At 54.9% G+C, this 14,623-nt stretch overlaps 1 protein-coding gene across 1 annotated transcript in view; it reads right to left on the reverse strand.

Annotated features, from left to right (window-relative positions):
- PLEKHO2 (pleckstrin homology domain containing O2) overlaps positions 1–10,036 on the reverse strand; it is a 35,414-nt gene extending 25,378 nt beyond the window's left edge. The window contains exons 1-2 of the mRNA XM_007532365.3: positions 9,903–10,036; positions 1,056–1,205 (exon numbers count right to left, since the gene is read on the reverse strand). Of these exons, the coding sequence (XP_007532427.1) occupies positions 1,056–1,205; positions 9,903–9,914 (162 nt within the window). The 5' untranslated portion in view covers positions 9,915–10,036. The remainder of the gene's footprint in view (positions 1–1,055; positions 1,206–9,902) is intronic.
- Between the last annotated feature and the right edge of the window lie 4,587 nt (positions 10,037–14,623).

Raw genomic sequence — 14,623 nt, forward strand, 5'->3', positions numbered from 1 at the left:
AAACCAGAGCATTCAGTCTTGGCATCAAACTCCGGACTTCAAGCTGGAGGATGAAAAGCCTCCACTGCACTGCCTCCCGGTGGCTTTACTGCCCACTGTTCACTCCCGTACCAGCCCAAGTTCTAAAGCTCCAGAAGGGACACGGAGACAGCAGCAGCAGCAGCGGGCAGCCTGGGTTAAAGAAGAAAGGCTGGAAAGTAAGGGGTCTGATGACACCGAGACTCAGGCCAGGCCAGAACCCATGTTGAAGAAGGCAGAGGCTTCAAGGTCCCAGGTTCATCCCCCAGCACCATGGTAAATCAGAGCTGAACAGTGCTCTCTGGTCTCAGTATCTCTCTCTCTCTCTCTCTTTTTTTTTTTTTGCCTCCAGGGTTATCCCTGGGACTTGGTGCCTACACAATGAATCCATAGGTGTCCCTCTTTCTATCTCCCTATCTTCCCCTCCTCTCTCAATTTCTCTCTGTCCTGTCCAATAAAGTGGAGGGGGAAAAAAAAACACCAGCCAGGAGCAGCAAATTCCTAGTGCAGGCACCAAACCCCAGTGATAACCCTAGAGGCAGTGTGTGTGTGTGTGTGTGTGTGTGTGTGTGTGTGTGTGTGTGTCAGAGGCTGGCAAACATACTTTAGACATTTCCACTAAATAGCCATTGACTGGGGGTTTGCTTACTAAGGTCCTGTGGTTTGGTTTGGCCCCAGGGCCCAGTCACTGAGATGACGAACAGCCAGCTGCCACCTGTCACCAGACCAGCCTCATCAGGGCCTCTGTAGAATGTGACGCGGTACTCGCTGTCCCAGCACCACAGGGCGCATGAGGCTGGCACTGCAGAGCCCTGACGAGCCTGGGGGGTGGCCCGGGATCGCTATTCTCATTGCCAAGATGCCAGCTCCAGGTTTCTGGAGCATTCTCTCCCTAGCTGGGGGACAGGGAGTGGTGGTGTCCACGCCAGGCTGAGGAGATTCAGGCAAGTCCCCCTACATGTCCGTCCACTCCCAGGAGCCCCTGGTGTCCACAGGCCCCTGCAGAGGGTTGTGCCCCCTGCCCCCTCCGGCCTCACCTCACTCTCGCACACCAGCAGCTGGGCCTGGCACAGCAGCAGGTAGCGGTCTTTCCAGAGCCCCAGGAGCCCGCCACCACTCTTCTTCAGCCAGCCCTCCTTGTCCGCCATCCGAGCCGCCTGGGGCTTCTCGCCACCCTCCTTCACGCCCTGGAGAGAGAAAGCACCGGGACATGGCTGGAGCACCCCAGGATGTGACGCTGGGCCGGGGACCCACCTGCACCCACACAGGGAGGGAGGATGAGACAGAAAGAGAGAGGGAAAGGTGCTGGAGCATCACTCTAGGACATGCAGCTCAGCGGACAGACTAGGAGCCTCTGGTGTGCAAGTCCTAGGCCCCACCAGATGAGCAGCTTCCCTGGCTCTGTTTTTTTTTTTTTTAAGCAAATCATTTTGGATAGAGACAAAGAAAAATTGAGAGAGAAAAGGGTGAAAGTGGAGAAGAAAAAGAAAGAAAGCTGAAGCACTGCTTCACCACTTGAGAAGCTCCCCCGAAACCGCAGGTGGGGAGGTAGGGACGGTTTGAGCCCAGGTCCCTTAGCCTTCTAACAAGTGCTCTCCACCAGGCGTGTCACCACCTGGCCCCTCCTTGGCCTTTTATTGAGATATGGTTTACACATCATTAATTCATTGTTTCTTTTTAAAATATATATATATTCATTTATTTATTTCCTCTTGTTACCCTTGTTTATTATTGTAGTTATTGGTGTCATTGTTGTTGGGTAGGACAGAGAAAAATGGAGAGAAGAGGGGAAGACAGAGAAGGGGAGAGAAAGAGAGACACTTGCAGACCTGCTTCACCACCTGTGAAGCGACTCCCCTGCAGGTGGAGAGCTTGGGGCTTGAACCAGGATCCTTACGCTGGTCCTTGTGCTTTGTGTCACCCGCACTTAACCTACTGTGCTACCGTCCAACTCCCATTAATTTATTGTTTCTAGCAAGATGTTTCTTATGTAGCGCTGCTCAGCTCTCCTCTAGGGGAGAGCAAGAAATTGGGTCTGTGATTTCTGCAAGTCTGCAAGTCTGGTATGTGAGTCTCTCAGTTTTTTTTTTAACTTTTTTTTCTTTCTTTTATTTGATAGGACACGAAGAGATTAAGAGGGAAGAGAGAGACCAGGAGGGAGAGAAAGAAACCTGCAGACCTGCTGCGCTGCTCATGAAGGCTCTCCCCCCACAGGTGGGAAGCAGGGGGCTTGAATCCAGGTCCTTACATATGGTACTGTGTACATTTAATCAGGTATACCACTGCCTGCCCCCCCCACTTTTTATTTTCAGCTAGAGGATGAAAGGCAAGAAGAGAGACAGACAGAGAAAGGAGGGAGGCAGCGCCGCCTGACCCCACCACTCATAAAGCTTCCCCTTTGTGCAGCACTCCTGTGTGGTGGCTGGGGGGCTTGAACCTGGGTCCTCAGCACGATAAAGTATGCACTCTGCCGGGTGAGCTATCTCCCAGCCTCCCACACCCTGGGCACCATTTATTTATTAATATTCTGTTCATCAATGACAGAGATAGAAAAGAGAAAAAACCAGAAAACCATTCTGGCACATGCGTTGCCAGGGATGGGATTCAGGACCTCATGTTAAGAGTCCAATGCTTTAACCACTCCCTCGGGACACCCTTTTATTTTTTGAGGTTTATTTGCACATTACACAGAGAGAGAGAGAGAGAGAGAGAGAGAGAGAGGAGGGAGGGAGAGGGAGAGGGAGGGAGGGGAAGGGAGAGAGAGAGAGACTGGGTGGTGGAGCACCTGGTTCAGTGCACATGGTACAGTGCACAAGGACCCAGGTTCGAGCCCCCGGTCCCCACCTTCGGGAGGAAGCTTCACAAGTGGTGAAGCAGGGCTGCAGGTGTCACTGTCTCCTCCCCTTTATCTCCTCCCTCCTCTCAATTTCTGGCTGTTTCTATCCAGTAAGCAAATAAAGATAATAAAAATAATAATAATAAAACTTGTTTAAGAGAGAGAGAAACAGAGCACCCTTCTGGCATAAATGCTGCTGAGGCTTCAACTCAGGGCCTTCTGCATTCAAGTCCTACACTCTCACCGATGAGCCACCGCCCTGGCCACGAGATTTCAGAGGTAACAAGAGCAGCCACCTTAAGGTGATATCTTACACAGAGCTGACAGGGCAGCAGGAGGAGCTGAGCACCCAGAGGTGACACTGAGGACATGGCAAGCCTGTGAAGAGGGGCCGGGTGGGAACTGACTCGGGACGGGTGCCCCTGGAAGGATTCCTGGAGGAAAGGATGTCAAGCAGGGTTGGCATCGGAGGAGGTAGGCAGAATGGAAAGCAGGTCCCAGAAGCCCTGTTTCCTGCAAAGAGCCCAGTGAAGGTGCCCTGGTCCCCGCCCTGGTCCCCGCCTTCCAGCCCCAGCTGGAGATGAACTCCAGGCTCCCAGCTGGGGTAAACTCAGCCTGGTCCCCAGTAGCCAACACTGCTCTTTTACATGTTGTGGGTACCGCTCAAGCAAGACCTGTGAAATGAAAATAAAAATACACCCAACTTGCTAACCACTTGGCTCCTGGGACTTGTCCCCACAGTGGGGGGAAGGTAGCACCCAGAGAGGACACCTAGCAGGAAATGAGTACTAATCTGACACGAGCATTTGCATAAAGCAGCAAGAGGGTTAGCAGGCTCCAGCCTCTCCCCAGGGGCACCCTGGGGCACAGCTGCCCAGGCAAGGGTGAGCCCAGGCAAGGCTGGGGAGCTGCGGCGTTGGGTGGGGCGGGTTGTGTGGGGCGGGGTGAGGAACCGCCCTGCTGCTCTCTAAGGCTCCAGGCATGCAGGCCACAAAAAGCCATTCCACCTGAGCCTCAGTTTCCCCACCTGTGAAATGGGCAATGGAGAGTAAGGGCAGGGGTTACACTGCCAACTGATCTCCCTGCATCTGAGATTACTGTTCCTGCATGTTGGTGCCTGGGATAAAGACATGACATCCAAAGCCATGCCTGGGATGCCCTGAACTTGGTCATTTATTATTATTATTATTACTTTAATGTTCTTGCATAGCCTGAGAGACAGCACAGTGTCTATGAAGAAAAACTTTCAAGCCTGAAGCTCTGAGGTCTTAGGTTCAATCTCCAACACCACGTTAAACCAGAGCTAAGCAGGGAACTGATAAAAAGAAAAATAAGGGAGTCGGGCGGTAGCGCTGCAGGTTAAGCGCAGGTGGCGCAAAGCGCAAGGGCTGGCTTAAGGATACTGGTTCGAGCCCCCGGCTCCCCACCTGCAGGGGAGTCGCTTCACAGGCAGTGAGGCAGGTCTGCAGGTGTCTGTCTTTCTCTCCCCCTCTCTGTCTTCCCCTCCTCTCTCCATTTCTCTCTGTCCTATCCAACAAGGATGAAATCAACAACAATAATAACTACAACAATAAAACAACAACGGCAACAAAAGGGAATAAATAAATATTTAAAAATAAATTTAAAAAAAAGAAAAAGAAATATATTCTTACAGCAGCCCAGGGAAAGAGCTCAGCTGGTGGAGCATGGAACTTGCAAGCCTAGAGCTCCTAGTTCAATTCCTGCACTGCTTATACCAGAGTCCTCTCTCTTTCTCTCTCTCTCTCTCTTTCTCTCTCTCACTGTCTGTGAAGCACTCACTCAACGTCATTTGCAATACATCTTTAAATAAATATTTGACCTCCCGCATTCTGTTAAGATAGCAGATTCAATCTTTAACTTTGTTTTTTTAATTTCACACACAGGGGCCAGGTGGTGGCACACCTAGTTGAGCACACGTTGCAATGCCCAAGGACCTAGGTTTGAGGCCCTGGTCCCCACCTGCAGGGGGAAGCTTTGTGAGTGGCAAAGCAGTGTCGCAGGTGTCTCTCTGTCTCCCTTTCTATCACCCCTTTCCCCCTCGATTTCTGGCTGCCTCTATCCAACAAATAAATAAGTCTAATTAATTTTTTAATTGATGCACAGAGCAGCCCTGGAAGGTGGCACAGTGCATATGGCACTGGACTCCTGACCATGAGGTCCCGAGTTCAATCCCCAGTATCACATGAGCCAAAGTGATGCTCTGCTTTTCCCTTTCATTAATAAGTAACTAAGCAAACACATAAGAACACACCCCTGGGTTGATTGAATGGCAGAAGAGTCACTGTGGCTGTCACTGCCACCCAGTGGCTCTAGGGGAACCATCTCTCCGACTTTGCTCAGAATTTTCAACAAGGGCTTAGGTGCTGGGCCTCTGCACCCCCAAAGGCCCCAGGAATGTGAGGGACCCCCCCCACACACACACACACACAGGGTCACACCCTGACTTGTAGAGAGCGGGAGAAATGAGGAAGTGGGACAGCCCTGGGCGGTCTTCCCAGATGGAAGAGGGAGGAAGTGGAGGCTGGCATGTGGGCAGAGGGGACTTCAGGCTTGGGGGGGGGGACGGAACTGTACCACATCATCCACTCCTCCCCCTCCCCAGCCCTGTGTGCAGCCCTCAAGGGCTCTGTGCCCTGGGGCCCTCGTCCCTCCAGAGCCCTGCAGGCTGGCTCTAGGCTGGGCCAAGGGGTGATGTCGTGGGAAATGGGAAACCCCACATCCACACATCACACCCTTCTGTACACTGCAGCTGCTCACAGCCACCTCGGACACAGGTCTCCCTATGACATGGCCGGGGGCCCTGGGGTGTGAAGCTGCTGCCCACTCCCGCCCCATCCTACTTGCCTCCTGCCTCCTGCCTTTTGGGGCATCCCACCCACCATGCCAAGGATCACACCCCAGTTACTGAAGTCCCTGCACTTGTGACTTCCCCTGCCTGCTCGCTGCTGGTGATGGCCTGACTTCCTGCCAGCCAGAAGTGTTGAGGCAAGGCTGCAGTGCCCCCGGGCCTGGATGCTGACCTCCGAGGGGGGCCTCCGGGTGACCACAGGGCCAGGTCACTTAAAGAAACAAGTCCAGGGCCAGGGGGAGGGCACAAGATTGGCACGCCAGAGCTGAGTGGCACTCTAGTAAGAAAGAAAGAAAGAAAGAAAGAAAGAAAGAAAGAAAGAAAGAAAGAGAGAAAGAAAGAGGAATAGAGGATGGAAGGAAGAAAGAAAGGGAATAGAAAAATAGTTGGGCAGTGGCACACCTGGTTAACTGCATGCACTACTATATGCAAGGATCCGGGTTCAAGCCCTCAGTCCCCACCTGTGGGGGGCAGAGCTTCCTAAGTGGTGAAGCAGGGCTGCAGGTGTCTCTCTGCCCCTCTATCCCTCTTTCCTATAAATTTCTCTCAGTCTCTATCAAATACAATTTACAAAACTAGAAAGGGAAAAAGAGAAAATATATCTGGAAGGGAGCCAGAGCAATAGCTCACTTGGATAGTGCGTTGCTTCTCCACGTGCATGACCCAGGTTCAAACCCGGCCCCCACTGCACTGCAGGAAGCTTTAGTGCTGTGGTAAGGGAGGGAGGGAGGGAGGGAGGGAGGGAGGGAGGGAGGGAGGGAGGAAAAAAGAAACAAAGAAAGAAAGAAAAAGGAAATTCAAAGAAAAGAAAAAACTAGGGGAGCCAGTCGCCCTGGCTCTGTAGTGCAGTGGTTAGCACTCAGGACTCAGAGAGGCCAGCCCGGGGCCTCGGGGAGTGGGTGGGAGCAGGGTGAGACCGACACAGCCCCAGATGGGGCCGGGGAGGGGGTGACACTCCATAGGGAGGCTGACCAGAGCTAGGGCCCAGCCCCTTGGAGCCCCCCACCCCCACCACAAGGGCTTGGCTGGGCCCCAGTAAGTTTTAATAAGCAGCCCTGCCCCTTGGCAGGATTCACAGGGAAGGTTTTGTCCTTGCTCAGCCCTGTTCCCAGCCTCCTCTCCTCCGCTGACCGCTGACCATCTCTTCCTGTCTCGCCCTCTCCCCTCCCATCCGCCAGCTCTTGGGCCTGCCCTGCCCACCCCCCAAGCCCCTCAGTGCATCCTGGCCCCCACTGCTCGAACTGGAGGTCTCTGTTCACTCATTAATACTTAGCTTAAAATATATATATATATATATATATATATATATATATATATATATATATATATGTTTGTTTATTAATGGGAGTATTACTCTGGCACATGAGATGCCAGAGATTGAACTGGGGCCTTCATGGTTTGGAGTGGAACACCTTATTCACTGCATCACCTCCCCAGTCACACATTCATTCATATTAAAAGAAAAGAAAAAGGAGCTGGGCGGTGGCGCAGTGGGTTAAGAGCATGTGGTGCAAAGCACACAACCGCGTAAGGATCCCAGTTCGAGTTCCCGTTCCCCACCTGTAGGGGAGTCCCTTCACAAGCAGTATAGCAGGTCTGCAGGTGTTTATCTTTCTCTCCCCCTCTCTGTCTTCCTCTCCTCTCTCCATTTCTCTCTGTCCTATCTAACAATGACGACAGCAATAACAACAACAATAATAACAACGACAATGATAAACAACAAGGGCAACAAAAGGGAAAAAATAAATAATAAATAAATAAATAAAAATGGAGTCAGGCGGTAGCACAGCAGGTTAAGCGCAGGCGGTGCAAAGTGCAAGGACTGGTGTTAAAGATCCCTGTTCAAGCCCCCGGCTCCCCACATGCAGGGGGGTCACTTCACAGGCGGTGAGGCAGGTCTGCAGGTGTCTGTCTTTCTCTCCTCCTCTCTGTCTTCCCCTCCTCTCTCCATTTCTCTCTGTCCTGTCCAACAACGATGGCATCGGTAACAATAATAACTACAACAATAAAACAACAAGGGTAACAAAAGGGAAAATAGATAATTATAAAAAAGGAATTAAAAAAATAACAAGAATGAAAGAAAAGTGGGGGGGGCAGGTGGCTCACTCAGTATGGGACTGGCGTGTGGGGAGGGAGTCTCATGAGCAGAGGAACAGTGCTGCAGTCTCTGTGTGCACCTCTCTCCCTCTCTTTCACTCTCTCTCTGAAAATAAACACAAAAGCCAGGCCACCTGGACCCTGGGCACAGAGGGCACGAGCAGAAAGAGCCAGAGACAGAGAGCAGCAGGCGGGTCCTGTGGCCACCTCGCACCACTTGGCCTTTGCCCTCAAACTCAACCCAGTGATGCTCCATCCGGTGCCACCAGAAAGTCACCAGGTCAGAGGTCAGTGATGGGGCAGCCAGAGAGGAAGTGAGGGTCTGTCTGGGGCAGACACAGATGCTGAGTGTTGGGGTCCTGGGGCTGGAAGGCATGGAGCCAGTGGCAGAGTTGGGGGAGGGCTCCACCTGGAGGGAAGGAGCCAAGGAGGAAGGACCCTGAGGCAGGACAGAGACACCCGGACCCAGGGTCCCCAGCCTCACTGCAGCAACACCCCACAATGCTGCTCAGCCTCAAAGCCGGGGTGCAAAGAGTATGGTGTTCCTGTGTCAGCCACCTCATTTCACAGAAGGGGAAGCTGAGGCCCGCAGGACACGATGCCCAGGAACAGCAGGTCTTCACCAAACCCCACCTGGCGGGGGAGGACATACTGAGGGGGTTTGGCACCAGGGTGGCTGGGTCACATGGTGGTGGCAGCTGGAGGGGAGGGAGGGTCTGGGAGGGAGCGGGGTCATGAACCACCACCGGAAGAACTAGTAGGAAGGGGGGCAGGAGTCAAAGGGGCTATAGGCAGACGGCAGGCAAGCACCCCAGCTTCACAGGTATGTCAGCAAGGAACACAGTCAGAGACTGCGGACCAGACAGAGAGCAGAGCGGGGCCCAGGAGGCCCCAAGAGAACTTCCCTTAATCGGGGGCCAAGACTGATCAGGAGATGGAGTAATCCTGTCCACATCCTCGGGGAGAAGGGGTGGGGCCGACAGAGAGCCCAGCTCTACAGCCAGAGCCTGGGGTGCTGGTTTTTTTTTTTTGGGGGGGTGGAGGGAACGTCCCACCCTACCTCCCAGAAACCACAGCAAATCCAAGTGGCCTGGCTTTGCCCCCTGCTTCCACCCACCCAGTCACTGGGAAGGGCCAGGAGTGGGCGAGAGGACGGGAGGCAGGCCAGGCCTCCTCTCAGTGGAAGAGGAAACCAGGCAGAGGGGAAGTGACTTATCTACCGTCCTGCAGCAGGGTGGCCCGGGGGACCTGGGCTGCAGCCAGAGGAAGCCAGAGCACTGGAGGTGCAGGTCCACCCGGGGCTCCCCAACTGCCCAGTGAGGCCCCAAGGATGAATCTCATGCATCTCCTTCTGCGGGGCCTGGAAAGGCAGAAGGGGAGACCACCCCCACCCCACAGCACCCCAAAACTGTCGGGGGCAAGGAGCAAAGTCCTCTCCTGCTTCGCCCAAGAGGCCCACAGAGCTGCTGGGACACTGAGGCTGCAGGGAGTCACAGGCCCCACCCGGGACCCAGAGGGCGGACCCAGGGCCCCTGCTGGTCCCACAGCCCAGGATGTGGGCGAGGTGGGGCCAGGGCTCGCCTGACACTCCGGTGGGGGGAGAGAGTAGGGGAAAGGAGACCCACGCGGGTGGGGACGGGTTCCAGGAGGACAAGGCAACTTCTCTGGAGACAGCAGAGGCGGCCGAGGCCTCAGGACCCCGACACACACACACACACCCTCGGAGGCAGCCTGTCCAGTGCAGGGAGTCAGAGGTGACCCGGGTTCAAGACCTTGAACCCAGGCTACTTCCAGCAAGTCATCCAACTAACTGGCCAGTGCCTCAGTTTCCCCGTCGGTCCAGGGGATCGGTCCCCGCCCCCGATGCCCAGAAGAAAGGAGGAGGTTCTGCGGGGTGCGAGGTCCAGCCCCTGACCACCCCCCCACCTCATCTGCAGCTCCTTCTGGGGGCTCGAGATGGGGGGTCCCCGAGATCCGCGGGAGAGGGGGGGGGAGGGAACAAGGGCCTGAGACCCCGGTCTCAGCCGCCATGAGACCCAAGAGACCCCGGGCCAGGGCCCCCCGGGCGTGACCAGCCCTCACCTCCTCCTCCATGGCGAGCCAGTCGAGGTCCTGCTATCTGCCCCTCAGCCCCGGAGCAGCTCAGGGCCCGCCGCCTCCATCCACAGCCGGCCGGGCGGCGGCTCTCTGCGTTCTGGCCCGCCGGCCGCTGGGGCCCCAAGAAACTTCGGGGGGGCGGGGCCGTGAGGGGAGGGGCTTCCGGGGGCCGGGGCGGGGCCGGGCGGGGACTAGCTGGCACCCTCGGGGGCGGGACCTGTCTTGGGGCGGGGCTTTCTGGGATCGGGTGGGGTTGTGGGCGTGATCGGGGTGGTGGGCGTGGTAGATCGGGATTGGTTGGACTGAGAAGAGGGCGGGGCCTACCGGGACTGCAGAGAGGGAAGACCGAGGGCGAGCCGGGGGCGGGGTTTCAGGGAGCGGTGTTTTCGTGGGCGGAGCCTCTATCGGCGGAGCATATTATGATTGGTCGATCTCACGGGGGCGTGGCCTAGGTGGCCAGCGGACTGGATGTAGGGATAACGGAGGACGAGCGAGGGGCGGGCCCGAGATGAGGGCGGGGCTTGTGACCGAAGGGCCTTCCGGGGGCGGGGCCTTGTCGGCGTGGGGTGGGGCCGGAGGGGTGGCCAAAGGAAGAGGGCGTGGCGCGGGGGGAGACCGGCTTCCCCGGCCTGCGGAGGGAGGGGTGGCCCTGGCGGAGACCGGCTTGCGGGCGGGCGGGCGGAGTCCCAGACTAGGATGCGGGCGGGGCGGGGGCGGGACCGAGCCAGCGCCCAGGAGCTCATGGTTGGTACCTACCCGGTCAAGCCAGGCCACCCTGCGCGGCCCAGAGAGGGGTGACCCCAAGAGGCTGTCCTCCTCTCCAACGCCCTCCTGTCCCCGGAGCCCGCTGGCAGGGCTGGGCCTGGGCCACCATCCGGAGAGTCATCTAACAACAGCTGGACTTTGGGGGTCTAGGGGGGCCCCCAGATGCACCGTTCCTCCCTCTCTGGACTTTGTTCAGAGCTGTGCCCCGCGCTGGTTCCAATATTTGAGAAACCCCATGAGGCCCCCTATCCAACTGGTGAGTTTGCAGCCTCGAAAGTTTGCTGGGGAATGGGGTGCAGGGGCTGCAAGAAGGGCGCCAGTTATTCCCCACACCCTCTCTTCACTCTGGGAAATAGGGCACAAAGAAAGTGACTGCGTTCCAGCCTCCAGCGCCCCCCCCCAAAAAACTCCTCCTGACCCTCCACCCCAGCCCGCCAGCCCTGGCAGGGCCTCCAAGAAGAATTAAGTGCTTGTGGGATCGATGATGACCTGCTTTGACTCTGGCTCCCAAAGCCACTTCCAGTCTAGGCCCCCAGGCTATCTGGGGCGCTTCTCCCATCCAGAGAAGCCCCAGTCTGGGGTCTGAGAAAAGAGATGCGGCCGGGAATGCTCTGAGTACCCTGCATCTTGAAAGTCAACTTCCACGGGAGGGAGCCGAAGCCCCTAGAGAAGGTCTTTGCTGCACTGAAGCCTCCCACCGCAGTGTGTGTGTTTGTGTGTATATGTGTGTGTGTGTGTGGGGGGGGGGGGTGATGGGGGTACGGTCAGCTCAGCTTGCACTGTTTGCTCTGATAACCACACCGGCCTCAGAACAGCCCCCCCAACCCCCGCCTATGCATGGAGGTTACCTCCACACCACATACATTCATTCAACATATTTTTCTTTACTTATTTTGCCTTGATGGTTTTGCCAGACTATAGGAGCTCAGCGGCTGAGGCCCTTGTCCTCAAGCAAGACCAATAAACAGGAGAATCCCATATGTTAACAGCCCCCCAACCCCTCACCCCCAGGTCCTGGTAAATGCACCAAAACCAAGAATAGGTGTACAAGGAGCACTGTAGGGGTCTGTGAGGCCTGTCTTGACTGACAGGAAGCTGGTGGAGGAGGGAAGCTCCCTGGATCTCTGGTGTCTGCTTGAGGCCCTGTGGTGGAGGTCGGGGTGGGGTGGGGTGTAGACATGTCCAGGATGTTAAAGAAAGGGTTCAGTATGTGGGGACAGCTGGTCCCTGGAGCAGGGAGCTGGAGCAGTTTGCAGTGTCAGGGTGTCAACTGCTGGGCCAGTGGTGGGGAAGCCAGCAGGAGTCCAGAAACAGGAAGCACTGCCAAAAGGGAGAACTAGGAGAAACTTCTGACTCGTGAGCGGGAGGAACTGGAGACAAATTGGGGTGATCATGTGTGTATGTGGTGGCAGTATGGGGATCCCAGAAAAATGCCACCCAGAAGGTCCTGAGCAATGACTGGGGTGGGGCTGAAACTGCTCTTCTAAGAAGCCCAGGTAGAAGGATCAGGCAGTGGTGCACCTGATTGAGTGTGCAAGGACCTGGATTCAAGCCCCTGGTCCCCACCTACAAGGGGAAAACTTCACAAGTGGTGAAGCAGGTCTGCAGGTGTCTCTGTCTCTCTCCCTCTCTATAACCACCTTCCCCATAGATTTCTGGCTGTCTCTACCCAGTAAATAAAGATAATAAATTTTTAATTAAAAATTTAATAAGAGTGAGAGAGAGAGAAATCCAGATGGGAGGCCATGAATTCAGAGTCAGGTCTGTGACCTGGAATCTATAGGGATGGGTTAGAGAGACAGTAAGGAGAGAGAGAGGCAGGGGTCAGAGAATGGCTTCCTTATTCCTCAATGTTTGCACACAGTGATTCTCTGCTGAGAGCCTGCCATGTCCCAGCCACTGTGGTCCACCCAGGGCACAAAACCACGAAAACAACAGAACCAAAGAAGCCCATTTTAGCAACATTGTGTGGCAGGGCCAGCCTCACTGTCACTGCAGAGCAGGGCTTCAGCTGGGACCTGAGGTGACAGGCAGACCCTCGCAGAACTGGGCTGGAGCAGGGGAGACCAAGCAAGTGCAGACACCCCTGAGGAGTGTGCAGGAGACACCAGAGGCCACAATGAGAGAAGTGCAGTGAGCCAGGGAGAATTCAGCAGACTTGAGGTCACCAGGGAGGGTGGGGCGAGGGGCTGCCTCAGGCTGTGGTGAGGGTCTGGATTTCATCCATTCGGGGCAGCCCAGAGGGGTGAGAAGGTTCCCAGCTAGAGCAGCAGCAAGATCTGACTCATTCGCTTGAAAGACTTCTGGCTGCTGCTGTCTAGAGAAAGAGAGAAGGGGTTGGAGGCGCAGAGGACAAAGTGAGAGACAGGAAGTCAGTGAAATGACGAGGTGGCAGAAGGCATTCTCTCCAACCTCTTGGGGAGGAAAGGAAGCAAGTGGGTTTATAATACGTTTTGGAGGTTTTGATGGTGGGTTAGATGAGACAAGTGGAAAAGGAAGTAGAAATACAATGTGGTGTAGCTCAGGAGGTGGTGCAGTGGTTAGAGCATTGGCCATAAAATCATGAGGTCCTGAGTTCAATCCTTGGCATTACATGTGCCACAGTGACACTCGGTTTCCATGCTCTCTCATTCTCTCTCACTAATAAATAAATAGGGAGTTGGGAGGTAGTGCAATGGTTAAGCGCACATGGCATAAAGCACAAGGACTGGCATAAGGTTCCCGGTTCCAGCCCCGGCTCCCCACCTGCAGGGGAGCTGCTTCACAAGTGGTGAAGCAGGTCTGCAGGTGTCTGTCTTTCTCTCCCCTTCACTGTCTTCCCCTACTCTCTCCATTTCTCTCTGTCCTATCCAACAATGACAACATCAATAACAACAACAATAGTAACTACAAAAATAAAACAACCAGGGCAACAAAAGGGAATAAATAAATATTTAAAAAAGGAAAAAAAGAAAAATGACAAATAAACTTCTGCTTATTATTATTATTTATTGGCTAGAGACAGAGAGAAATCAAGAGGGAAAGGAGAGGGAGAGAGAGAGAGAGACACCAGCAGCACTGCTTCACTATTTGTAAAGCTTCCCCCACGCAGGTAGGAATTTACTTATTACCAGAGCACTGCTGAGCTCAGCTCTAACTTATGATGGTGCAGAGAATTGAACCTGTGACTTTGGAGCCTCAGGCATGAGAGTGTCTTTGCATAACCATTAGGTTATCTACCTCTGCCCTAAACAAATAAAAATTCTATAAGGTCTGAGGAACAAAAGGACAGGCAGTGTGCAGGAAGAAAGCAGGGGAGTATATCATCGTGGGATTTAAGTGGAACAGGAAGGGAGTGGGCGGCTGTTTCTGGAGAAATCTGATATAGCCTGGAAGATTGGCTCTGGAAGCTGCAAGAAGCTACAGAAACCCTAAGGGAGGGATTCTGTAGCAAAGACTAAATGAAAAGACTGCCTTTTGTAAAACAATATCCCTTAAAGAATTATTAATGAGAGAGAGGGAGAGGGAAAGAGAAAACACCAGACCACCACTCTGGCACATACTATGCCAAATCCAGGACAGAGGACTGAACTCGGGCCTTGGCCCTGGAGAGTCCCCTGCGCCACCTGGTGGACCAATGTAACCCTGCACGACAGTCTCTGCGGTTATCAGGGAGCTGGGCCTGGAATGCAGGGGCACAGCATTTCAGTTCAGTTCAGTTCAGTTCATCACGCGGAGCGCCCTGCAGGGCGAACAGCCCTGGGGTGGGCGCGGAGCCGCCAGCAGCCTAGAGGAAATGGGCCGGGCCCTGTGGCCACGCCCATTTCCACCAGCAGCCAATCGGGGTGGGGGTGGCGGGAGGTGGGTGGGGGCGCGGACAAGGGAAGTTGGACCTGGCATGCACCTGCTGTCTGCCGCCCTGGGAAAAGCCCGAGTGGACCCACAGGCACCGTGGGAAAAGC

Source organism: Erinaceus europaeus, chromosome 16, assembly GCF_950295315.1.
Source record: "Erinaceus europaeus chromosome 16, mEriEur2.1, whole genome shotgun sequence".
Lineage (NCBI taxonomy): Eukaryota > Metazoa > Chordata > Mammalia > Eulipotyphla > Erinaceidae > Erinaceus > Erinaceus europaeus.